Consider the following 26,699-nt stretch of genomic DNA (forward strand, 5'->3'; position numbering starts at 1 on the left):
ACTTACTAACAAACCATTATGTGGGACTCATATAAAAGACACAAAGGTTAAAAAAGGATTACGCCTTTCATCCCTGACATTAAAATACCCTGAGCTAAAAGCTGGCGCGAGGGCGGTAAAGAGAGGCAATCTGGTAAGCAGATTTAGATTCCTTTTGTATGGAGGGGAAGGGATTTGACAGGCCTTGAACCAGACGTTGCTGACTGTTTGGGTCACCTGGTCAGGTGATCAGCTCACCTGATGAACAAGAGCCTCCATCACTGTCTCCTATTTCATCAAGTATCAGGGGAAACTGATGTTAATTTGAAGCATTTTAAAGAAAAAAACTGGACACACAAGTAACACAGAGTAACACAGAGAGGAGGCGACTGAGTTCAGTTTAGTGTGTCATCTGCTACGGTTCATAGTGGTGACTAGGGAACAAACAGGCTCACCATGAGTGAGTGAATGAATTTAGAGTCCAGCAGAAAATGCAGAAATGTGAAATGAATTGCCAGAAAAATGTTTAAGTTGAAATGCATTGCACTGTACTGCTGAAGACCATGAAAGTTGAAGTGTGAAACTGGCAGAGTTGGAAGCTGAACTGCATTACTTAAAGAAGCCACTGTAAGAGCTGAAATAGACTGCTAGATGGAAGCTAAACTATTACACTGTCAAAGGTAGAAGTTGAAATGAATTAACTTGTGAGACAAGGAAGTAGAATTTGGGTGGAATAAACTTTTAAAATTGTAAATTGTTAGAGAGAAAGTAGTATTTGGGTGGAATGAGCCTTTAAAACTATAAGTAGTTAGACAGCTGAATCAGCATTCACACCAACTACAGTCTAATACAACAGTCCTGCAACAAATCCAACCTTTATAAAAGGTTAAAATGTTCTGTTTTATCTGAAACTGCTAGAGAGGATTTGATTCAACTGATCATTTTGGAGGATGTAGTTCATGATGCTGTTGAACTGTACTGTGTTAGACAGCGAGGTGTTTCTCGTATTCAGCCCGCCCCCCTCATTGATATGAACAAGGTGTACCTAATAAACTGGCAACTGAGTGTATTTTGATAATTAGTGCACAAAAGTTTCTCAGTTGCAATCTTATAGTAAAAAAACACTCATAGCTTTCTCATGGAAAATTTAAATGGGAAGATTGGGTTTAAAACATTTAGGGCTGTCCTCGACCAAAGACATTCTTAGTCGACAAACACTCATGATTTAATCGACAGAATCTGAATCACACAAAGGTACCACTTTAAATCTAGTGTTTACCAGAGATGTGCTCATAAGTTTCTTGAAAATAAGTCATTCAGCATGAAAAAAAGCATAAAAAAACGACTAATCAACTAAAGAAATCTTAGTCGACTAAGACCAAAACGTCCGATTAGTCGACTAATCGACTAAAAGGGGGCAGCCCTAAATACATTACAGTTTAACACAACTCTGTTTTGATGTTAGAGTGAGATAATGGTATATACTTTAAGCCTGGTTCAAGACAACCTTGCTAGCGAAAAATAGTGTGGATAAACCTGTGCAGGATCTTGTAAACTCGACTTACAGATAATAGACTCTAACAAGACTCTGCAAACAGGAACACAATGTCAGGATGAAATAATGAAGCAAAACAAAACGACAATTCATGCTGATTAACAGGCTAATTACTGTACATTCAGATAACGTTGTGTTATCTTGGACATTTTTTTAAAACCTATTTTACAGGATAACAGAGTGCTGTTCATTTGTGTGCACTAGTATTTCAAGGACAGATATTAAAAGTTTGGGGAAAAAAGAACTTATTCATTTAAGAGCATGAATTAGCGCACACAAATTACCAAACAAATTTAACAAATACCTGTTGGGCTCTGTAAATGAATAAATTAAGACGATATGTGAATTGCAAACTTTTTGAAAGGAAGTTTACTTCTAAATAGGCTTATTGCTAATCTTATAATGATCTCATAAGTATTTTGTCCGACTCAGTTTCTTTAACATATTCAGAGGTGTGAAAATATACAGGTGCACATGTGTACGTCTCTTACCATTCTGAATGTCTAGGGATGCTGGGTTGTACACAGCCAAGGGCCGACTCTGCCGAATCAGCTTCTTGGAGGGCTGCCTCGTGGGAGCAGAGAAAGCTGGGGCAGCAGGTGAAAGAGGGCATGACTCCGGAGCATCTGCAAAGATCTGGATACACAATGTGATTACAGTAAGACTCTAGTACCAAGACTGAAAGCCCAGTGCAGATACTCTGAGAGAGTTACGCAGCAGCAGCAGCATGTCCTCAACTGACCTCACTCAGTGAACGGGTTTTAAAACTCACAGGCTTTATGTGGTGGTAGATGAATGGAAAAGGCCATTTGCAGCCACAGCATGTGCTCCTAGGGAGAGCCGAGCAGCTCATTGATTGGATCCTAAAAACTGCATGTGAGAAGATTTTGTTTGTGCCAAAATAAACGAGAGCAGCTCCACGTGCGACACAATCACATCCCGTCCAGAAATCTGGGTCTAAGTTAAGGTGACATCTCTCCTCAGAGAAATTGACCCACTCTCTGAAAGAGTGGAGAGTAAAATAAACAGGGTTTGGACTCGACGAGGGCCGGCCAACTGGCGCAGCCTGTTTACACCGGGCCCTGTTTACATATAAACTTCAGATGTGGAGTTAAAAGAGAATAGGGCTGCAGAGGAGAGGAAGTCTCAGCAGAGCCTCAGAAAGGATCACAGACGAGGAGAGGAGGGAGGTAGGGAAGGGAGGAGAGAAAGTGGCAGAGAAAGTGTGAACGGGAGAGGCAGACACAGCGGAGGGGGCATGAGAGAGAAAGTTTGTAGGAGAAAGCAGATAGAAAAAGTGAGAAATCTGATATGGCTGCGAGTTTCTGCTGCCTCCCTCTCTCCCTCCCTCTCTCTGCAGATGGAGGTGAATGTAAAACAGAGTCTACTGTTGGTATCTGGGGGTATCAACAGTCTGGAGTGGGACTAAGCTGTGAGGGAAGTTAATGCCTGCCTGTCTGTCTGCTCAACTTTTCCCCTGCTCTAACACGCTGTACTTTCCAAAACGCTCTTGCTGCATTCTAACACTACATCCTTTATCACCTGGACGGTGTTGGATACCTCTGGGTAGTCTCAGAGACTAGCAGTATACACACTGTGTTGTTTTAGCACATTAGTATACCTCGTCAGTTCTCACCAGGCCTCTGTATTCTCTCACACCCCATTTTAGATTTGTGAGCGTTGGGTGGAGCTTTTATTCACATCATATTTCATTTAATGAAGCTGGAGGAAAAAAAACACACTAAAAGCTCCTGGTTTCATCTGATTCTACGCAGAGTGCAGTGCTGCTCCAAACAGATTAGGAAACTAATCTCAAGCCTTTTTCTCTTTTTGACACAGACAATTATCCCCCTTTGAGGATTGACACCGATTAATGACATTCGGGGGAGATTACATGATGCCATGAACTACAGGTTATGAAACAACTGGGATGCTAAATAAATGCATTTAGGCAGGCAAACGACCTTCCAAATATAATCAAATGTATGTGATAATCTAAGGAAAATGAACAGAATGAAATGTGTTTAATCCTGGTATGAGCACTTGGGGCTCCCCCTATTGGCCAAATAAAGTATTCTGGATTTTAAACTGCTGTCTTGCTCCTCTGTACCTTAATAACTGGGTGAAGGGTACATCCCAAGGGTTTAAGTTAAATGTGGTGCATGTCTCATTATCTGAGAACTTTATTTCTGCTCATTATTTTGTACAGCAATACGCATATATCTGAAAAGACCACTAAGTACCCGTTATTTAATAGGATGCATTTTCATTGCTAGAACATTTGCTCACAGAAGCTGAATATACACAAGTCTAAACAGCCGTAACAAACAGGACCTACAGAAGAGAAGGGCTTCACATCCTAATTGAGACTCAGGTACAGTACAGTATGTGCACTTCTCTGCCAACACAAACTGCCAAATCGAAACTTAAGAAAAAAATACAAAACTTCTAAACAACAGTAAGAAAGCGCTGCTCAGTGCAGAGAGACCAGGACTTCCAAACATTAGATCTTGTGCTTGGCTTGCACATTTATTATCCTTCAGTATCGAGTAATTAGACGCCACCCAGGTAGATCAACACAAAGGCGCTGTTGTGTCACCTCATTCAGATTGATTTGGTGTTAAATTGTTGTACCTTGTGTTGCCTCGGGTGCCTAGCTTTTAGTGAATATAGTTCTGGATGGCAAGTGGAAACACAACTATAAACACAATACTGCACTGACAGAATGATTCATTAAAAGTGCAGTCACTGCAGTAAAGATTGGACCAATCAAAAACAGACATTTTGGGAAAATAGAACATAATGCAATAAAAAGACCTAATTACTTCCACCTGAAGTTACAGTATACTGCTACTAGTAGACAGTATATTCAGTTTCAAGTGTATTAGTGCAGTCGATACTGCACTGTGTGACTGGCAAATCCCAGTCTTGAGTGTTACCTTTTCGTTTTGTTCGATGAGGATCTCCACCACAATGTTCTGGAACTTCAGATCCATGATGGCGGCGACAGTGTCCTCCTGTGGCCTCATTAATGTGGGGCCAAACACCACGCCCAGGTTGGCCACAGTCATCAGATTCTGCTTACTGTGAGCCGCCACGCTGAGGAAAGATAACAACTCACATTATACACATTTTACTCCAATTTACTAACTCAACTTCACCGATATGTATTTTTATTTTAGGATAGAATGAAACTGTACTAAAGTGAGAAACAATAACCTCTGATTATATCTTGTTAAGATTTAACAAGGGACCACTTGACAGAAAAAGGGATGGATTAAATATGAACAAAGAACAACAGGGCAAAACTCTACTCTACTGTAACTGTAATGTATAGAGGGCTGCAGGGATGACGTATTTTTGTAGGCCAACCAGGGAGTTAGCATCGACAAAATACCAACGGGATTTTTCAAAAATGTTTATGATACTTACACGTTTTGTTCAGCAAGATAATCTTCACAAATAAACACCACTTTTATGATTATTGAAGTGTGAAAGCAATCGGCCGAATTAAAAAGCTAACGTTATGCTATAAACGTCACCACCACTAAGCTTAAGGCGGACTAGTGTTCGTCATGATGACGTTAAGTAGTCTCATTTAACGACTTGGTAGCAACTGCCTTTTCTTTAAGACATATAAAAGCTTAAAAATTCACACGTGGGATATTTACTGACGTATTTTATATCGTAGAACAAAATGTTAATATCTCTTAAGCTTGTGTTAACCACAGACCTTAATTCAGGCATCTAACTAAAAAGAGATTAAAAAAACCCATTGACATCAAGACTCATTTCTGGGTTTTAAGACCTACGGCACTCTATTACTATAAAAAAAAGTTTTAAGAAATTAAATGAAAACTTAAGTATAAGAGCAAACAAAAAAACAAAGACAAACATAGCAAATGTCAACTGTGGCTTGGCTGCTGCCTGAAAAACACCCTTGACATACAGTATAGGTTATTCCCGTGCAAACTGTTTAAAAGAGGTGGGGAGCTACTAGGTCGTGCCGCATCTCATCTCGTCACCCATTTAGTTCACTCATTAAATATACAGCACGGCATTTGCTGTGTAAAATTGCTCCTCTGCTCTTTTTCCCCTAAATGTCAATGTTTCATTTCATTAAATTGTAATGTAAGGTAATTGTTTTTATGATGTTAAAGAGAGGTGGTCTTTCTTTGAGGCGAGGCAAGGCGGCTTACTTCTAATTAAAAGCACTGCAGAAAATCCTCAAGTATTGTTTCTTCCCTTTAATGCAGCGTTTCACAATGAGCAAGTCCAAAATGGCTCAAGAATTACAACGAGATGTTGCTTTCTTTAGGGATTACTTTGAACCCTTTCTTGATCTTTTTGATTCTGTGTATTACTTCTTAGTTTTTCTTGATGATCCAAAGTTTTGTCGCTCGCATCACAGAGGTGCTGAAAACAGTGAATACATAAAGCAGACACTGCATTTTGAGATACCATGGCAACTAAAAATGGGGGGATTTTAGTTTATCTTGTGACATTTCAAATTGTTGCCAACAACACTAAGCTGTAGCAAATCTTAACCAATACTCTTCAATCCTAACATTAAGTTGTCCTGCATGTACAGTTTGGCATTTACCATTCCCTACACTGGATATACATTAATGAGAGATTTGTGCATCCAGACTTCTTGAAGTTACACAAATGCCACGGATAAGGCTTTCCATATCAATTCCAGCAAACAACTATAAATACTTCTGGCAGTGGCTATTCTGATTATTTCAACAACACGGTAATGACATTTGACACGGAGGAATGATAAGTCGTACTAATGTCTCCTAGATCACCTTCAGTAGATGAAACTTTATCTTAGGAGGTCAAAAAAAAGTGGAGAAAAAAAACCTTAATTTGAGAGAAAAAGTTGTACGGACAGGTGAAGAGATTTCACACTCAAAATGTGATGATATGCAGCAGAGCAGCAGAGACAGTTTAAATAGCTTCAAAGGATGCCTTTGAAGACAAAAACATTGGTGACAACTCACATTTATAACATCTCTGAAACCATTTCAGATAGGAGTGTGAAATTCTGGCTTTGCTTCCTTCCCCTGCAGGACATGCACACACGCCAACTTCAGAAAAATATTCGAGTCTCTCCAGTCTGGAGAATTTCACGCTGGATAATCCAAATTCAATTTCAATAGCGCTGCCTTTTTACCAGAGCCTGATTCTGCAGCGGGTTTCTATGAAATAAGATCCAGCAGACTTTCACTGCCTCAGGGAAGAGGGATTATTTACTTATCTTCAATTTGCTCATATTTAGTTTATAAAAAGCTTGCTGAGGTAAAACCTTGTAATGTTAGCTAACATTATTTCTTAAATCTTTCTTCCTATCTAATCACACAAATGGAGTGATGCACAATAGTGGTCTCTCCAGGGGTGTATAGAGTAATCTCAAGAGAGGGCTTCATTTGAGAGGGCCATTTCATTTCACTACACTGCACAACGTGGGCATGCTGAACAGGTATGCTGAACACAATCCTCCCGCAACAACTTTTAATAATCTTAAAATGACCCAAGAAAAGGCAAAAAAAAGGAATGTTAAGATGCTAGCGGCGTCAATTTTCTTACCCAGCAGTCACTGAGTAGACAGAGAGGAGATGGAGTGACAGCAGGGAAGGGGGAGTGAAGAGAGTGGGAGTGAGGGAGAGAGAAAAAGCATGTGGAGTGAGAATGAGGAGACAGACAGGAAGAGCAGAAAGAGAGAACTGAGAGAGAAAGAGAGAGAGAGAGAGAGAGAGAGAGAGAGAGAGAGAGAGAGAGAGAGAGAGAGAGAGAGAGAGAGAGGGGGTGGAGATTGGCTGAACTATGACCAGGGAACTATGAGCACTCACTTGGCCAGATGCTTCATAAGCAGCCCGAGGACTTGTCGATTCCTCTCCGGCAGTTTGTGGACCAGGCAGTGGACGGCTTGGATGCGAGACTCTGGACTACCGCCCTCTGTTCAAAACGCAGAAGCAGAAGCAGCCATGCACTGGTGTTAAACTACAAGGATTTCTCTGTGCTCCTCAGGTGGCAAAGCGCCAACACAGCTGCGATCGAATACTGTACAACATTAGCGGATTTAAAGAGATGATGATACACTACATACACTGCTGATTTGAAGCAGAGTTTAAGGTGCAGACACACCAAATAGAAGTAATTTAGCAGAATAATTGAACCCTCTACTACTTCAAAAACTATTTGGATACATTCAGGAAAACTATAAATTGAGCAAAAGTTAGTGGACCTTTAAGGACACGATGATCAGAGGCTATCACCCTCCAGTATAAGGATTGGGAGGATGATACATCCCAGTTTAAATAAGTGAGGAAGAGGTGTGAAAGTGATATATGGTCTGAAGCCTCCCAGAATTTGGCAGCAGGGACCACTATGCTGGCGAAGGAGATAGCTTTACGTTACTGTCGCTACCGTATAAAAGGGTTGTGCTAAAACCCCCCAAGATCATCTCTTAAACATTTCCTCACACATGGGCATCTGACCGCCCACACACACAAACACACACACACACACACACAGACACACAAAACATCATTACTATGGGAACGACAAGGATTTAAACATGGAAAAAGCTGCTTATGGATGCTGTCATCCATCAAAAAAAATATTCGTCGCTAATCCATTTTTTCCCCCTCGTTATGAGGGCATTGCGAGCGCCTGATAAAAATGTCAACCTGATCCAATTATAGCACTTGTTGTAATAAGATTCAAGTTTGGCTTGCTTTAAAAAACATTTCCCACATAAATGATGTTATGTGGGCGGGAAAAAACTGTGTCTTTTTTGCTGTTCAAGGTCACTCACTGGACCAGTTAAGGGCATGCAAATTATAGCATATTTATCATTTTTTAAAGCTTTTAGCTTTAACCTTTAATGGCTTATTTGGCCACAGGTATAAATTAGATGAAGATGGGCAGTAAGCTCACATGGGATTCTTGAATGGCTACTAAATGTCAGAAATACAAGTGTTGTAAAACAGTCTGAAATGTCAAAAATGTACGTCTGAGCCAAATTCATCTCAAAGGCTTTTTTTGAGCAACCAGAGTGGGTAAACTCTATTCACTGGGAGTCAACAACATTTCATCACATTTCTCATAAAAAAAACAGGACAAGAGTGTCCTCAGATGTTGGGGGTGCACATTTCTGAAACCAAGTAAGAAGACATAAAGGTATAGCATTAAACATTACACTTTTTAGAGACCCCCTGTCAAGTGTTTAAAAGATGAGGACAACGATGGATGGATCCTAATCAGCATTCAAGACACACACAGACCAATAGCTTTCAGACCATGACTCCTTTACTTAAGAGGATTGGCCACTATTACCCACTAAAAGAATTGGTAAAAAGTTTACATAACAGTTAATGAATGTAACTGTTTTTCACTTGACTGCATGTTTTCAATAACTCACACCAGGACAAGAAACAATTGGACCCCAGAGTCTAAACTGACAACACATGTGTACACTGTTGTTTGATTAAGTGATGGTATAAGAGGTGATCAAACTTACTTGCAGGGCTAATAAACTCTTTGTAAAGTCCATAGGTCATCAACGGCTCAGGAAGGCTCCTTCACAGAGATAGAGAGAGAAAAAGAGAGAGAGGGTGAGGGGGGGGGGGGGTTGGATGGAGAAGTGAGAGTTGAAGTGAGCGAGGGGGGGACAGAAATAGCCGGCACACTGTTTTATAGGGTCTGCACACAGCAATGATTAATGTGGCCGGGGCAGGGGATGGAATTAGATGGTGCACACGTTGAGATAACCAAGTTCATCTGAAGGTACTTTCACACTGCAGCTGGCCAGTGGCCAAAGGTACTTAGCCTCAGAGGAAACGGAGGAGATTGACCCTGCTTTATTCCAGCAGGCCAGACACAAAGTAAAAGACAAGTCAGAGCAACACTAATATAGCATTAACAACATGGATATGCAATGTTAGCCTAAACAGTGTCTAAAAATGATTCATAAATGTTGCAGTGAGTATTGGCTGACTAAAACACGGCGAAGCTCTCCTTTACTTTGGGAGTTAAATGGTAAACGGACTCGCACTTATATAGCGCTTTTCTAGTCTTCCGACCAAGGTGCCAACCTGCTCATCAGGATCTAATCTAAATACTCATTCAAACACCGATGGCACAGCCTTCAGGAGCGATTTGGGGTTAAGTATCTTGATCAAGGACACTTCGACATGTGACCGGAGGAGCCGGGAACCAAACCACCGACATTTCGATTGGTGGACGACCTGCTCTACCTCTGAGTCACAGCCGAGAGGAGACTGTGAGTGTGACAGAGGCCCACGACCCGTAACAAACCGCTTCCTTGAAAGGGTCGAAGCTTAAAATCAAAACACAACCTTAATAATAAATAAATGAATAGGACTTGTCAATTACACCCTGATCAGATACATGTTGATGAATAATAGTCCTCTAACGCTGTTATACAGCAGTGGACACTTAGAATTACATGAAATAACACTATTATGATTTTATGGTAGCACTTAGTTAACAGTAGTGAAAATAAGAGAGAAATTAAATAGAACAACAACAGCGTTGATGTTGTTATTCTTTATTTGATGTTTTAGTACTGTCAATTAAACTGCTATCAATTACTGATTATAATTATTATTTAGCTTTTTCAATTAGACATTTAAATCTGTTATTTTCACAATAACATCTCACAGCAAGATGAACATGAATGAACACGGTTTAACTGTGCAGGTTAAAAAGCAGATAAATCAAGGTAATCAAGGTAATGGACCTACAACATTAAGCGTTTAAAGGTCCCATATTATTCTCATCTTCAGGTTCATACTTGTATTTTGGGGTACTACTAGAACATATTTACATGCTTAAATGTTAAAAAAAAACTTTATTTTCCTCATACTATTTGCCTGAATAAACTCTGTCTGAAACGCTCCGTTTTTAGCGCATTTCAGCGGAATTTCAATGGAATTCTGTTGCTAGGCAACGGCTTGGGTCCATGTTCACTTCCTGTCAGCTGATGTCATTTATATACACTGCAACAGGAAATAAACTGGGACGCATTGATAATAGTTATCACAAAATTACAGAAATCTTGACAGCTTGTTTCAAAGGCAGAGTTTCTGAATACGGGCTGTGTGTATTTCTCCATGGATTCAGAGTTTCACAGTATTTATATTGCACTAAAACTTGCTTTATAGTAAAAAAAGACATTTACAATATGGTACAAGTCTCAGCCTCTTAGGAGTATTTTTTAATGTGTTTGCAAAGTAAACAGGCAAATTCCAAACTCAGAAAATACAACTTTGCTCTCATATAAATAAGCAAAGCCAACTCAATTTGTTGCTAACCGCACATGTTTACAAAAACAAATTGGCATTTAAATGAAAACTGCCTCAGCTTCTTGCAACCAAACTACATTTTTAATCTTTGAACTTCACCCACACTATGTGTCAACCAGGAAGGAGTTGGTGAATGTGGAACACGCATACAGTAAGCAACGTGACCTCGCGAGGAGTTAATTATGCACTTTGCATAATTAACTCATTTTTATAAAAGACAGAGACGACAATGGATTAAATGTTTCATATTTAAGTGAACGGAAGATTTGTCATATTCATCAAAAGAGAGATATACAAAGAAAATGTTCCATTAACCACTGGGGTTGTCTTAGGTCAGAAGTGGATTTGCTTAGACACACGTCAACTCTGAATCAACTATGCACCAAGCACAGGTGTCTCTGGACTGGTCAAGCCAAGTCACATCCTCTGTTTGAATGCATCAATACAACGACAACAAATTACGAAAGTTAGAGCTAAGGTGGGTAATGTATTTTAGAAACATCTTTTTGTTATATTTGTTGAAATTCTCATTACATAACGACAGCAATTAATAAATCAAAAGCTCTAACAAAAAAAGAAGAGATAAAAATATTGGATCTGTCACAGGACTGTAATAAACCCATCCAATCATTTAATTCAGCTCCCTTTTGGAGCTAGTTAGCAGCTTATGCTGCTAGTTACTTTCATTGGAAAAGAGTTGGCAACACTGGGCTGGGTTTTTCAGTTGGATTTTTTAAAAATCTAGTGTACTCTTGCGGGTTTCTCCAATGTTACCTCTCCTGTACCCAAGCTTTAACTTATATCTCATAATGTGTTCAGGGGTCACAAAACTGTGCTACTACTTGTACTTATGTACGAGTTCTACCAAAATATTTTGTTGTGAGTGACAGCTGGTGTTAAACTGATCACAACAGAGGTTTATTAAGAAATTATTAGCAAATGAACAATGTCATGAATGTTTACTGGGTAGAAAGTGATGGTTTTAGGGCTGCAAGTAAGGAATATTTTCATTACTCTGCCAATTCCTTCTAACATTTCATTGTTCTGTCCATAAAATCTCAGAAAATATTGGAATTATAACTAACTTGTATTCAAACAGTCCAAGATTGCTTGTTTTATTTAGCCAACAGTGAAAACCCAGAGATATTTGGTTTACAATCACATATAGAGCTGTTAATTGATTAGCCCTCAACTATTAAATCAAATGTAACTATTTAGATATTTTAAGAAAAAAAGTCAATTTTCTCTGATCTAGCTTCTTAAATGTGAATATTTTCTGGTTTCTTTACTCCTCTATGACAGTAAACTGAATATATTTGAGTTGTGGACAAAACAAGACATTTGAGGATGTCATCTTGGACTTTGGGAAACACTGATCTGCATTTTTCACCCATTTTATGACATTTTATAGACCAAACAATTAATCGATGAACTAATTGACAGATTAATGAAAATAATCGTTAGTTGCAGCCCTACACATATGACACAGTAAAGAATCAGCAGAAAACAGTGCATATTTGTGAATTTTTGCTTGCAAAAATAACTAAAAAAATTAATTTATTAACAAATTAGTTGCCACTTAATTATTTTATTATCATTATGTTGATTTTATTTATCATTTGACAGCTTTAGATGGTTTACATTTGTTTATATGTGTGTCTTTTCGTCTCACTGATCCTTACCTCAGATAAAGCTTCAGTGCACTCGTTACTGTCTTAACGTCCCAGTCCTCGCTGGCAGACAGATCCACGTCGTTGCTGTTCTCATCTGATGAATCACAAAATAATGAAACATATTCTTACTCGGTAACAACACAAAGCACCAGCTAACTATTGTTTTCCATATTAAGCAGCCAAAGACTGTGATTTTGTGGGCAGCCTAGAAAGTCAAAATATGTAACATAAATATGTAACTTGTAATTAGCCATGTGAGGATAAAAGCAGTGCTGCTATCCTTGGGGGTCGAGTCTAGTCTAGCCCCAGTGGATATGGAAGGAAGTTACAGCTTGCTGCTGGTTCTACACTCATTACAAGTTTAATTAATCCCTCACAACTTCACTGGCTCCGCAGGGACTCCGGGGCTGTGTTGTGCTGGAAACTCAGGTGGCACATTATCATGACAGTCCCCGCCTTCAGTAACTTCTTATGAATTACAGAGGATTTGGAAGTGTAATGTGTCAGTGAAGGTGTTGTGAGTCAGGAACTTGTACTGTACAGGGCTCAGGTAACCACGCAGACTTTAGCGTCGTGGGTGGTGGGTGGTCTGTGTTAGATTTCATCTCGGCACTACAGCCAGGAGGACTGTGTGTTTCTCCGCCTGCTCTGTCCACAAAATGGCCAGTCCAATATCAACTTCTGAAAGCAAATGTTTTTGAAGAGTGTTTGTAGCCAAAAGCTGTGCCTCTGCAAGTGTGTATGTGTTGAGATTAATGGGGTCTGCACAGGCTCTATAATCTGCTGTAGCACAAACAGGCTTGGACTTGGTTAGGTCAAGGACACAAGGAAATATTTTTGGCAGCAGCAGTTGGAGTAGCATTGATTATGAAACAGCTGACCACAGAGCAGCAGCGAGTTCAGAGATATAATTCTTTGTTATGTTACCTTAGTTATCTACATTATGCCCAGTGGGGACATAACAGTACTGTGGTGATTGTAGCACAGTAGCTAAAGCTAAAGTAGCTCCCATGACACCCTTAGATGCAGAAATACATTTTGCCATACATATTCATTAAGCAGGAAAGGTCTGATAAACTAGAAGAAAAAGTCCTGACCATCACACATTTTCACAACTAACATACTGGTCTAATGAGTGTGAAAGGAAGTCCAAGATAATTTTAACAAATATCACAACAAATATTTTGTATTGTTGTAAATTTGACAATGTCATTTTGTTGTGTGGGAATGTAATTTTTAGGAGACCAGGCTGCCTCTTGTGAGAGTCCGGATCCTAGAGGGGCCCGGGCTGACTCAGTCTGAACTGAACTTAAAGAGGCAAGCCCACTAGCCACGGTGCGAGGGGCATCACAGTAGGTTTCTTGTAATTTAAGTGAACTAACCCTTTAAAGTCGTCAAGAGTTGCTTAAAGATTTTCGTTTTGAACTGATATTATTTAACAGAAGTAGGAAGCAACATAAACCTTTTAGGCTCTGGAATAAATCCATTAATGGTCATTTCCGCCTCAAATCCTGAAAATGTGGAACGTATCGAGTAGTTCTTTGAAAACATCTCACAGCATTCCTCAAATTTGCCTCACGCTGCAATTATATCTATAGAACTAGGAAGTCTAACTCAGCAGCTTTGATAGCCATATATCCCGACCAACACCACACATCCACATACTGTACAAGGGACAGGTCAGAGACATAATCCAGCTCACTTTTACAGTCTTCTTCCTGTTATAATATTGCCTGACATTCAATAGGTGCCGCTCTCTCTGTTTGTACTGTAATATGATGGGAGACTCGTTTTTCTATCACTCTGTCCTCTCTGATTGGACCCTGGCCATGTCGGTGGGTGAGAGATGAAAAGGAGGAGGAGTGGGAGGATCCGAAGTCTTTCTTAAGGGTTTAAAGCTCGCTTCACCCACTCACTGTGAACTGTTGTATGCATGAAATGTTTGTGAATGTGTTAGTTTGTGCAGAAGTAGTACTTCCTCTGTCATTTCAAGGATAAAATTCAAGTTACATTCCAGGCAGCTTAATGAAAATATCTTATTCTATATGGTCAGTCAGTGAACCAACATTTGCAAACATCAAACTGCAAGTAATATCTGTATTTTTCTCTCGTTCACACCAATATGTGGAATGTCAAACCCACAGACGAACGCTTCTTTTATTATATTCAGGCTTTAAAGAAACTTCTTAGAGTGCTGCAGCAGAGTGTTAATGGAGTCCACAGCATGAGTCGGCAGGTTGGGAGGCTGGAAGGTTTTGGAGAGGAAGCTGAGACAGGCTGACTGCTGCCTGAGTTTGTTGTCATTCTGAACACAGAGCTGAAAGTGAGCTGGTGTCTACTGGAGACGGCAGGAAACCAGAGAGCAGACAGGGAGCAATGGAAAGGACAGAGGACAAGCTCTATAGAAAAGGAGTTGAGTGAAAAGGGATTCGAGACGAGTGAGAGGCAGAAAGGAAATCGAGAAAGACGACTGATAGACTAAGCCTGCCACGAGCACATGAGAGGCGGTGTTAGTGGGGTGTTAATGAAGCAAAAGCCAAAAAAGTGCAAGGACGAGGATGGGAGGGACCCTGTATGAGGGATATAAAAATTAAATGAAGTGAGGCAAAGATACGCCCAGGCACTTGTTGCACTTTAGAGAGACGTGGTTCTGATAGGCTGAGTCATGGGCTGATTCTCAGTCACTATCTTTTTAATATCGCCCCGACAAACACGTCCATTACATCAGCACATTCACCTAACTGGAGGCAATATCACAGAGACAGTTCAGTAGCATGTAAATTCAAATTTTAACGTTAGTCAGCTCTCTCTACGCAAAATACATTTCCAGAGCAGAAAGAAAAGAATAGACTTTAACTTACCAATCATTAATGAGACGAGCTTCGAGACCTTGGAGCTTACCCCAACAACTCTGTACAGGCCTTGGTCATTAATACCTGATAGGTAATAACAATAATGAAACTTTAGTTGCATAGCACTGTTCTTAATTAAGTTGCAAAGTACTTTACAGGGAAAAGCAAACAATGAATGAAGAGGCAAACAAAAACGAACAAGAATAAGGACAGAATATTATATATACACAACAACAACCCTGGAAACTATAGAGCAGATACATGAATATGCCACTGCAATCTGAACCAAATTCAGTCACATAGATAACCATTTGCATAAAGAAACGTTAAGAGGGACTAGTCCAAAACTGATTTTTTTTTCTTACTGAAAAAGAGGTCAGATAAGCTGCATGTGAAGACTGAAGCAAATTAATAAGAACTTTAGAGCTGTGCAATGAACGGCATTAGTATTATCTACAGTACACGCTGCCTGCAGTGCCTTTTGTTTCAATATTGGAGCAAGTCTGCCCCCTTGTGTACAGATTAAGATACTGCATGTGTTAATATATATAATAAACCCCCTTCTCTCAACTGATCATTTCTATATTTACATATCTGAAGCTCACCTCTCGTCTCTATGGCGCTGATGGAGTTCTTCATAAAACTCAAACCCACGTCATCCAGCTGGGCATCAACTGCAGGTGGAAGAAAAAGACAAATGCGGTGAAGCATTGAGCTCATGAAATGTAATGATATTTACAGATACGTAATCTGGTACAGCTACAGCTAGATTACTTACTTCCTCTTTCTTTAGAATAAGTCTTCCCAAGATAGTGTCCAATCTGCAAAGAAACAAAAACATCTTCATGGCTTTTTAAAGTTTATCACTTGCTTAAGCCTTGTGATATACTGTACAAGTGCAGGTAAATGGAAGTATATTAAACTAAAAAAACAATGTTTTTCTATATAAGATGGCAGTTAAACAGAATACAGTGGGGCTACATGACTCAAGTGTGAGTGGTCGATGATGACACAGTGCAGGCGGCTGACTCACAGGTTCCTTCCCACCCATGGCCTGCATCCAGAACTTGTGGTCATCCTCTGACAGAGCCTGTACTGTTAGCACCGTGCCTGGCCTGAAAGAGAGCCATATACCACATCAGCATTAGGCAAAGCCTTAGGAGGTACAGTGCAGTCAGTGTCAATATAAAACAATCAAACGTGCTTAGCGATCTTTGAAACTAAAAAACACCCTCTGCCAAGTGCACCTTGGATTTGCGGTAACTGCAAATATCAGACCTATTAGTCATCCCCCTGCTTTATGAGACCACGTGGGACCAGATGGATATCAAGTTACTCATCAGAATGGATGTGTGGACTTGAATATCCATACTAAATTGGGGGTATTGCTCTTCTATTAATACTACAGAAGAAGGGCAGGGCAGAGTTAAGTTGAGTGACAAAATGAGATATCTATTACAGCAGGGCACAGCAGGGTGTGACAAATCCTCCCAGCTAAGTCTGCGAGGGCTGCCCTCCAACACAAATCCTGCTGTCCTGCCCTCTGCAATCCCAAACACATGGAGCAGCAAGCTAAACCGTAATCAGGAAGTGTGTGGAGCAAAGATCTTTAGCTAAACTGGTAATGTGGAATATCACAGCCGATAATCTGTGTTCCCTGTGGACGCTATGGACAAGGCACATGAGAATATTCACATAAGAGTCATTCAAGAGAAAATGTTCAAATAAAGTAACTGTGTCACTTATGACATAATGTAAAATGATACTTGTAATCAGTGGTGGATTGTAACTAAGTACATTTACTCAAGTACAGGTAGAGGTAGGTAGGCAGGTACTTTATATTCTACTCCACTACATATCAGAGGGAAATATTGCACTATTTATCCACTACATCTATTTGATACATTTAATTAGTTACTTTTCAGATTAACAATACAAAATATAATCAACAAATAAATTATAATGTATTATTATGGATAATACTTTATCAGTATATATAGAGTAAACAAAAAAAGCCCCATTTTTACTACAACTCACGTTTTGCTGTGCAACCCTGGGTTGTAGAATGACAATAAATGAACCTTGTAACATCAATAATTATAATCCATATAGGGCTGTCAAAGTTAACGCGATAATAACACATCAATGCAAATTCGTTTTAACGCCACTAATTTTTGAACGCATTAATGTAACTTGGGATTTTTAGGTTGTAGCGGGGTCAGTTTTAAAGCTAGAGTGAAGATACTGGCATCATATGAAACTAGAAATCCAAAGGAATCCATTGGTACCAAGCGTTAAATAACGCTCCAAACTTACACTAAATTTTGGCGAGGAAAAACTGGCATGGCCATTTTCAAAGGGGCCCACATGCCTACTTTATGATGATCACATGCAGTTTGGGGCAAGTCATAGTCAAGTCAACACACTGACACACTGACAGCTGTTGTTGCCTGTTGGACTTGAGTTTGCCATGTTGTGATTTGAGCATATTGTTTATGTTAAATGCAGTACCTGTGAGGGTTTCTGGACAATATTTGTCATTGTTTTGTGTTGTTAATTGATTTCCAGTAATACATTTATGCATACATTTGCATAAAGCAAGCATATTTACCCACTCCCATGTTGATAAGAGTATTAAATACTTTACAAATCTCCCTTTCAGATACATTTTCAACAGATAAAAAATGTGCAATTAATTTGCAATTAATCGTTATTAACTATGGACAATCATGCAATTAATTGCGATTAAATATTTGAATCGATTGGAAACCCTAATTATATATGTTGTATTATATATTTATTTAATTATAATGGAATTGGAAATGGGCAATTTTGCATGACTGCTTTTACTTTTGGCACTATAAGTATGTTTTGATGCTTGTACTGTTGTACTTTTATTTGAGTAAAATTTTGAATGCATGACTTTTACTTTCAACAAAGTACTTACATCCTGCGGTATTGCTACTTTTACTTAAGTAAAAGATCTGAGTACTTCTCCCACCACTTCTTGCAACTACAAATATGATATCATTACAGTGTGTTTGAGAAACAGTGTTAGATGAGGATTTACCGATCTGTTATGTCGAGTTCTAAGCAGAACCTCTTGTCCACCATGTCTGTCGTTTTGCGGAGACAGGATTTGAGCGTGACGGACTCTGTCTCACCCTGAAAAAAAAGAGAAAGCCTTTACTGTACAGACACAAAAAAAAAAAAAAGACAAGGCATGTATAACCCACTGCTACTCTATGTGTTCCGTGACTACTCACAATCTTGCCACCAGATCTGTGGTCGAAGGTCACCATGTGCAGGATTTTCTGCTCTTTGACAAATGTGCTGTAGCGCTTGACCCAACTTGAACCAAAGGGAGGCGGCCCTGGAGAAACAAGGGTGTGACACAGACATTCAGCACTAGTCGGATAGTAACATCAGCATTGCTTATCGCAGCAGTATCAGGGAAGACATCCACAATCAACAAGACATCCGCAAGTGGAGTTGTTCACTTTGCCTATATTTCAGCAACATTTTGCAGGTTCATCAATGCTGCTAAAATGCATTTGAACCTCCATGTTTTGTTCATAATAGGGATCAAAGAGAATTACTAGTCTGTCCAAACTTTTCTGCCACAACAATCCTTTAGACAATGTTACATTTCACACACGTTATGTTTTAATATGGGGCAAAACTACTCCACTTACACACTTTTACAGGAGTCAGAGGAAAGCCATAAAAGACCTCTTCTGACCATGACATTGGACTATGTTTCCTCGCAGCAGTGTGTGTTATGAATGAGTGTAATATGACATCCCATGTTAACCTCTTCCGCTCCTTGAGGGCACCAGCGCCCTTGGCCGACTTTACTTTTTACAGAGGTTGTAACAGGCTCAGTTTTAGAGGTAAAGTGAAGGTACTGGTATCATATGAAACTAGAAACACTAAATGACACTATGAAGTTACGTTAAATTTAGGAATAACTTTTGCAAAACTGGCATAGACATTTTCAAAGGGGTCCTTTGACCTCTGACATCAAGATATGTGAATGAAAATGTGTTCTATGGGTACCCACGAGTTTCCCCTTTACAGACATGCCCACTTTATGATAATCACATACACTTTTTTGCATGCAGTACAAATGTGTTATTTCTGCCTATTCTTAAATGTATTTGAATATTTCTGCATACTGGGTTCCCTAAACAGTCTTGAATTACATAAATTGGGTATTACTGTAAAGCTGAGCCTCTTGTGGATCCATGGAGCCCAATTGTATTCATGTGTGATGATGTTAATCCCCGTAGTAACCATTTCATTGTTGTGAAACCATTTTTTGAAACTTGACGTCACTGTTTCACTTTCATAGGTAGGATGAAAATAAGGGGGTTTCTGAGCAGTTTCCAGAACAGAAGTGCTCGCCAAATTTTTTGATTCCAAATCGCAGCATGGCTTTTTGTGTGTGGTGTTCCTCAAGCTCTTGGTGTCTTAATGTGGTATTTTGGAGGGATTTTTGATCATTTTAATCAATTCTCGAGTGGTAAAAAATGGTTAAATCTAGCACCAAATTTGTAGTATCAACCCAGAAATAAAAGACTTAAACAACTTATGAGACATAATACTTCATGGGAATGGCCACCATATACTTCTATCATAATGTTCTTAGCCCTCATACACTTTCAAAATGTATTTTAATTAACTGATTGATTAAATGTTTTTTTAGTTATGATTTATGATTAAAACAACTTGACACAGTGCTGAGCTGCATCTCAAATCAATCTTTAGGTTCCCAGCTTTCAGATGATGTACACCGATTCTGTGTGACATCTATTGTTGACCTGCTATCTCCCCCTAAAGACCCCCTTTGTCCTCCTAAAAAAAGACAAAAACGGGTCTATGAAAACAAAGGATGGAGTGGAAAAGGTCAAAACGCATTTGAACTATATAAAGTTCTTACGTTTTTCCTGTACATAGAGGTAGCCTTCACAGCTGATAGGGCTGGTCTGTCTGTATTCTTGAGGTGCCTCCCTGATCCTCTTCATCAGCTCGAACACCTCTGACCGCGCGCCCTCAAATCGACTCCTTGTCTAGGGGGGAGAGAGGAAGCAAACACACGCTCCAGGAAGTCACTTTCTGGTGCTCAGTGGTTAGGTAAGAAGACCTTCCTAATGAGAGGCCACTGCAAATCAAAACTTAAGAGCTTCCCTGGGAAACCCCTGTATCTCCATGAAATCAGTTGAGGTAATCTAAAACTAAGAATGAAACAGAAATAAGACTGTAATGGCACTGTAAACCAGTCAGATATTTTTCTCAGCAGTTGGTGGTTAAATAAGACTAAAGGGCAAGTCAATATTGAACTTGCATCGGACAGGTACACAGAGAGAGGACTCTGAAGACCAATGATAATCTGCTTTTAGCTTTAGTGGCTGTGCTAAGTAGGAAATGATCTTCCAACAGATTAGCTGTAAGAACTTGATAAGCTTATGAGGTCTTGTTTCATGGGCCTTTCTGCCCTTTAGATATCAACATTTTTCTAATTTCACTCAGGCACCCATTACGCTCAAGATGTTTTCTGTTCTTTGGGCAGAACAAGAACACACAAATTGTATGAGAGCTGCAATGATTAATCGAATGGTTGTCAACTACTAAATTAATTGCCAACTATTTTGATAATCGGTTTGAGTAAGTTTTGAAGGAAAAAAAAGTCGAAATTAAACCTTAAACCTGCATTAGGCATAATATTTTTGGCATCATTGGGGAAAAAAAAACATAATAACCCTTCAGCATATTGTAATTCAAGTGTTCTGAGAGAAAACTAGACTTCTGCACCTAATCATGGCTCTGTTATCAGGCTTTAAAAAATCTAGCCTAAAAAAAAGCCTGTGACGGGAGATTTTGGCCAATCACAGGTAATTTCAGGGAGAGAGTTCCTATTGGCTGTGCTCAGGCTGGTGGGCGGTACTTGGTATTTCTTAAACAGATCTCAACATGGTCACAAATGTTCTCATTTTACAGCTCAACAGTACACTAGAAGATGATTCTGAAAATATTTGAGGGGTGAAATAGGCATTGCAGTAACAGAATATTGATTCATATTTGATCAGCGCTGCCTAGTTTGACCGTTTTATCAGAGTTTGCGAGTGATTGACAGCCGGCTCTCATAGACGGCAGCTGGACGGCAGACTCCGAATCAGCTCTGATTGTTTTTTTTCCTCCGGTCTGTGAAATCTTGCAGATACCATTAGGAGCACCGGAGGACACATGATTTATTTTTTATAGTGACCGTTTTATAAAAATAACCTTCTCTAATAATATTTGCTCCATTTCTACCCACTGCAGCTTTAACTGTGAATATTTTCTGGTTTCTTTACTCCTCTATGCAAGTCAACTGAATATCTTTGAGTTGTGGACAAAACAAGACATTTGAGGACGTCATCTTGGGCTTTGGGAAACACTGATCGCCATTTTTCCCCATTTTCTGACATTTTATAGACCAAACAATTAATCGAGAAATCGAGAAAATAATAACTACAGATTAATCAACAATGAAAATAATCGTTAGTTGCAGCCCTAAATTTTATGCAAGCAATTGTTGTCATGGTTACAATCGTCCGTATCCAGATTACAGATATAATAATAAAATTCTTACATTCTGAATATTGATCTGCAGTGCTCTTTTATAATGGTCAAAGTCCTTGGCGAGCTCGAAGCCCTGGTGATAAAAGGTGAAGACCGTCTGAAAGAAGGCCAGCATCTAAAAAGATAACAATACAGGAAGAAACAGATAAGCAATGTTAATATAAAGAGTCAGCAAGTGAAAGAGAAACTCATAACAAAATCCCTCAGAGCTTAACCCCATGTGAGACATCCTATATTGCCCTATGCTGCCTTTATTAATGTGAAAGTGAAGCCACGTCGGTGCCGAGAAGTCCCTAAGGTGAGTCACTCACCGGCTCCACACACTCAAACTTCTTTCTCTCCTGGATCTCCTGCAGTCTGCACACATAGTCCAGTGACTCCTCCTGAAAGTGCTGCCTCATGGTTTCCACCTGGTAATCTGCCTGTGGAGGTGGAGAGCACACACACGGCGTGATGATTATAGAGACAGACAAATACAGGGAGGAGAAAGAATAGATCTCTGTAATACAGTGTAATTTGAGGTTGTTCTTGTTATGGCATTGTATTCTAAAACAGAGCATATTGAAGTTAGTTAGTGCTTTATCAAATACTGATGGTATTCAAATTGAGTTAATGTATATAGCCCCCAAATAACACGTTTGTCTCAGAGGGCTGAATAATCTGTACAACAAAACCTCTATCCTTATACTGTTGATTCAGATAAAGAAAAGTTATATACAGTTTAAACTGTATATACACACGCAAAAAAAAAAACTGTAGCAAGAAAAAAACTGAAGAAAACCTCAGGAAGTACAACAGAGGAGGGATTCCACTTCTGTGCTAACATGTACAGACAGATGACCCACTTAAACTTAGACCTATGGGCAATTCAGAGTTCCCAGTTAATCTACAGCTACCTGCATGTCTCTGGACTGTGGGAGGGAACCAGAGCACCCAGGGGGCAAATTTACACACAGAAAAGGGGGGATTTGTTTCCTTCTTGCTGAAAGGCAACAATGCTAGAATTACAGTTAACATCTAAGAACTCCAAAGCAATAACACTACATATAACAGTATACCAAGTTTGCTATACAGCTCAACAGTGACGCTCAGGAAGTAAAAATCCCATTCATTATCTGTGTATTTCAACCATAATAGCATACCCATCCAAGGTAGACTGTAGTAACTGACAGTTAATCAATATCACTCTCTCTATGTAATAGAGAATGACTTTGCTCATAGTATCTGGACAATTTGTTCCATTCGCCAGAGTTCCCTCGGTCGCTGTATGTTAGGAAGTGTTATTGTTTTAGTGTTTAACAGCGACATCTCTGTTCAGCTCTGTAACAGCTCGCTGTTACCATGGAAATGTTTAAGGCACCCGCAAATGGCTAGTGAGGGTACGTGCTGCTCCGTGGTCTGCTCCCGGATTTTTAAAAATGGATCAACATGGCGGCTAATCACCGAAATGTGTTTCTGAAATTATTTAAGGCGAGAAATAAGGCATGAAGTTTCTGAATCTGTCATTTTAGATTGACAACGGTTAGTTTAAATGATTTTTGGAAGTTTCCAGAGGCGACAAGTCGCCCTTCGCAAGGGTTCATGGGATGAGTAGATCCTTCACTCTTGAAGTCCCAATGAAACGGATGTTAGACTCTTTAGCTTCTGTACTGTGAGTATTCCCCAATGAAACAGAATATTTGAGCGGTGTACAGTTATGAGAGGGATTTAAATCAAATCCTTCGCATTTGATTGGACCGCTAAAAAGTGGGCGGGCTTAGAATGTAGTGTGATGCTGAGCTACAGAAGACTTGGGCTCCACACACACACCTCCCTTATTGCTTAAAGTTGCAGATTGATTGATGGATGGATCATGGTCATGATATTATTGGTTGACATTGTTTCGTACTAGCTTACGTAAGCACACATCATATTTTGTTTTACAGGAAGAAAAGATGATTGGATTTTGATATAAAAATATGAAAAAAATTGATTTTTTGTAAAAAAACGTTTTCATATATTGTTAAATAGGTGCAAAATATGATCTGGATGTTATCTAAATGGGTTAACAAGGCATTTTCTTTTCATCTGGACTTTAAAATAATTATGTACACAGTCTTGTACCTTTTTTTCATTTTCCAAATTTTTTTTGCTCTGAATCAAATGTTTTATGGTCACAATTCATCTTGTAGTTGGTTGGCTTGGTTCAATGCTTAAAACTCTTTATATGAGGAGTTTCTGAAACGTCAAAGGAGTGAATGAATGGGAATTTCACTTTCGTAATTGGAGTCTGTCACTGTTGAGCTCTATGTAACACAACTAAAGCATCTTTAAGTGTAATACATGATATACTTTCTTACTACAGCAAGATTGCTGACATCCTTTCCTACTAAATGTCAATAAGTAACATTTTTTTATTCAATTTGCAATGAGTAAGATCAACATTCACATACTGCTGCTTTTCAAAATATATGCCACTGTTCATTGAGTTGCCTTAAAAACTGATGCAGCGTTGATGAAGTTCATGACTCTTGTGGCTGTGAAGGAATCACTGGGTCCATTTATTCAAGTCTGATATAAATCAGTGTTGGTACCACAGAAACCCTTGTGTCACAAGAGTCACAGAGAACAGAGCAGCCTGCAGTCATAATGTCAACAGATTCAAGTGTCCTCTCTGGTTGGTGTATACAGCATATGGGTAAGCCTTACATGGCTACATGGCAAAGACAAGAAGACAGAAACATTGTTTAGTGAAAGGTTGCTAAATTCTCCGGAATTTAAAATGTCCATGTCAAACTACTGTAGCATGGATTGTTCCACCAAACTGCAGCGACCAGGTTTGACCTTGGTAGTACAGCACAAGTGAGCACACATTTCCTCTGCAAAACAAGCCAGGAAAACTGTTGTTGCAAGGCATGTCAGTGGAAACTCACATGGTCCAACAGGCTTTTCAGCGTGGCTCTTCCCCCCACAGCGCCAAAGGCGAAAAACCAAAACAGCATTCTCAAACTAAAGCAAAATACTTGTTTTGCTGTCATTATGAACCGCTATATTCTGCATGTTACATATGGGCTCAGGCAAGGATAAATACCTCTTGCAGCTGTGGCTCCTTCTTCTTTGCTGACATATTCAGAAGCTTTTCCAGAGAGCTGTAGTATTTCTCCGTTTCTTTCTCATACTTCTTTCTTTCCGCCTGAAGAAGGTACAGTACACATAAGGAGAACAAAATACAACATTATTTTTGGGGACAAAGGAATCAAAGCTGTGTGTGCTGTACAACTGATATGCTATAAGCATTGAACTGTAAAATATGGATTTCTTTAACATTCATTCATCAAACCGAATTTGGGAAGAGAAACCATCATACATTACCCTTACTGTACCAAGATGGTCTTTCCTGAACTTCTCCAGGGGTTTCATTAAGGTTTCTGTGATGTTTCTCATCTAGACAGAAGCAATAACAAAGACCTCATTGATATTTCATGTGACACAACAACATTTTCCAGTATTGAGTGCTGGCTGACTCCAATTAAGAGTGGCTCGTACTTAATTACATAACTGCAATGACATAACGATTATTCTAAAAGTATCTTCCAATAATGAACTCATAAAGTCAATGTATTTTTCCCTCATTCCTCCAGTGCTTCTGCTATGCTGGCTGCAGGACATGTCTGTGCCTGCATGCCCTTTCCTACTTTTCCTTACTTTGCACCGTGATGTCATCCCACTATGCTGAGCAGAGCAGAGAGTGTTTACCATTATGGTCTGAGCCCGGCGCTAAAACAGTCATCTCAGTCAGCCACTGATGATGGGCCCACTCCCTAACCTCAGACACTACAGACAGACAGACATTACAACAGAATGGCTGTTCATAGAAAGCCGCACACACTAAACTGTGTGTCCCTGTCCAAAGAAGAGGAATGTTTTAGATCAAAGGTTTTCAACGTGGGAGGTGTGCCTTCAAACGATTACATAGAATAGCCAAAATGTGTGTGATTTAGTTAAAGAGAGAGTTCAGAGATATTAATAAATGCCTTAAAACAGACCTCTTTTATGCATTTGTAGTCTGAAGTAGGCTTGTCGCGGTAGTCGGTGTTACTTGCCCACAGCCCCCACCATTTGTTTTGCTTATTTATAGAAATAAAAACCATTTACTTATTTTTCGCGTATCAGCGCTGTGTTATCAATACATAGTCGGCGAACGGACGCTACAAACTGAATGTGAAAGTGTCCGCTCCGTACAGTCTCAGCTCAGAGTAGCAGGAGTCAAATTTCACATACGGGACGAGAGAGTTGACAGACAAGAGGATGGCGGGGGATTTGTTGTCAAAGCAAAAAGTAAAAGTGCCTATTTCGACAATATTTCGGATTTAAACACAATGCTATAAGGAAACCATAACGTTAAAGAGGCAATCATCGTTCGGAGGACGGAGCGGTCACAGCCGGTCTGCGTGGCGCAGCGGCGCCAAATGGAAACCTGCGGGCCCGCAGCAAAAGCTTGACCGGAGAGGCCAGACACACAGACAGACAATGTTGAAGATCAAAGTAAACGCTCTGCAGATATTGACCGTCATCTTTTCATTGTAAAATGTTGAGATGAAATGAGTTTATTGACCGCTGGGAAAATTTCCTCACTGTGGCATCCCTAGTCTGACAGTCTAGTCGGATGTCAAACAGTAATATTAGGCTATCTTGGCTCAAT

At 39.6% G+C, this 26,699-nt stretch overlaps 1 protein-coding gene across 4 annotated transcripts in view; it reads right to left on the reverse strand.

Moving 5' to 3' along the window:
* Positions 1–26,699, reverse strand: part of arhgap10 (Rho GTPase activating protein 10) — a 61,823-nt gene that overhangs the window by 17,291 nt on the left and 17,833 nt on the right. For all 4 annotated transcript variants that reach the window (XM_037764594.1, XM_037764593.1, XM_037764592.1 and 1 more), the window contains 16 exons: positions 25,370–25,441; positions 25,089–25,190; positions 22,330–22,440; positions 22,029–22,133; positions 20,337–20,466; positions 18,661–18,767; positions 18,465–18,559; positions 16,428–16,509; positions 16,173–16,215; positions 16,000–16,068; positions 15,404–15,478; positions 12,552–12,636; positions 9,063–9,121; positions 7,390–7,495; positions 4,474–4,633; positions 2,026–2,170 (listed from right to left, as the gene is read on the reverse strand). In XM_037764594.1, the coding sequence (XP_037620522.1) occupies positions 2,026–2,170; positions 4,474–4,633; positions 7,390–7,495; positions 9,063–9,121; positions 12,552–12,636; positions 15,404–15,478; positions 16,000–16,068; positions 16,173–16,215; positions 16,428–16,509; positions 18,465–18,559; positions 18,661–18,767; positions 20,337–20,466; positions 22,029–22,133; positions 22,330–22,440; positions 25,089–25,190; positions 25,370–25,441 (1,546 nt within the window). The remainder of the gene's footprint in view (positions 1–2,025; positions 2,171–4,473; positions 4,634–7,389; positions 7,496–9,062; positions 9,122–12,551; positions 12,637–15,403; positions 15,479–15,999; positions 16,069–16,172; positions 16,216–16,427; positions 16,510–18,464; positions 18,560–18,660; positions 18,768–20,336; positions 20,467–22,028; positions 22,134–22,329; positions 22,441–25,088; positions 25,191–25,369; positions 25,442–26,699) is intronic.

Source organism: Sebastes umbrosus, chromosome 3 (assembly GCF_015220745.1).
Source record: "Sebastes umbrosus isolate fSebUmb1 chromosome 3, fSebUmb1.pri, whole genome shotgun sequence".
Taxonomy (NCBI): domain Eukaryota; kingdom Metazoa; phylum Chordata; class Actinopteri; order Perciformes; family Sebastidae; genus Sebastes; species Sebastes umbrosus.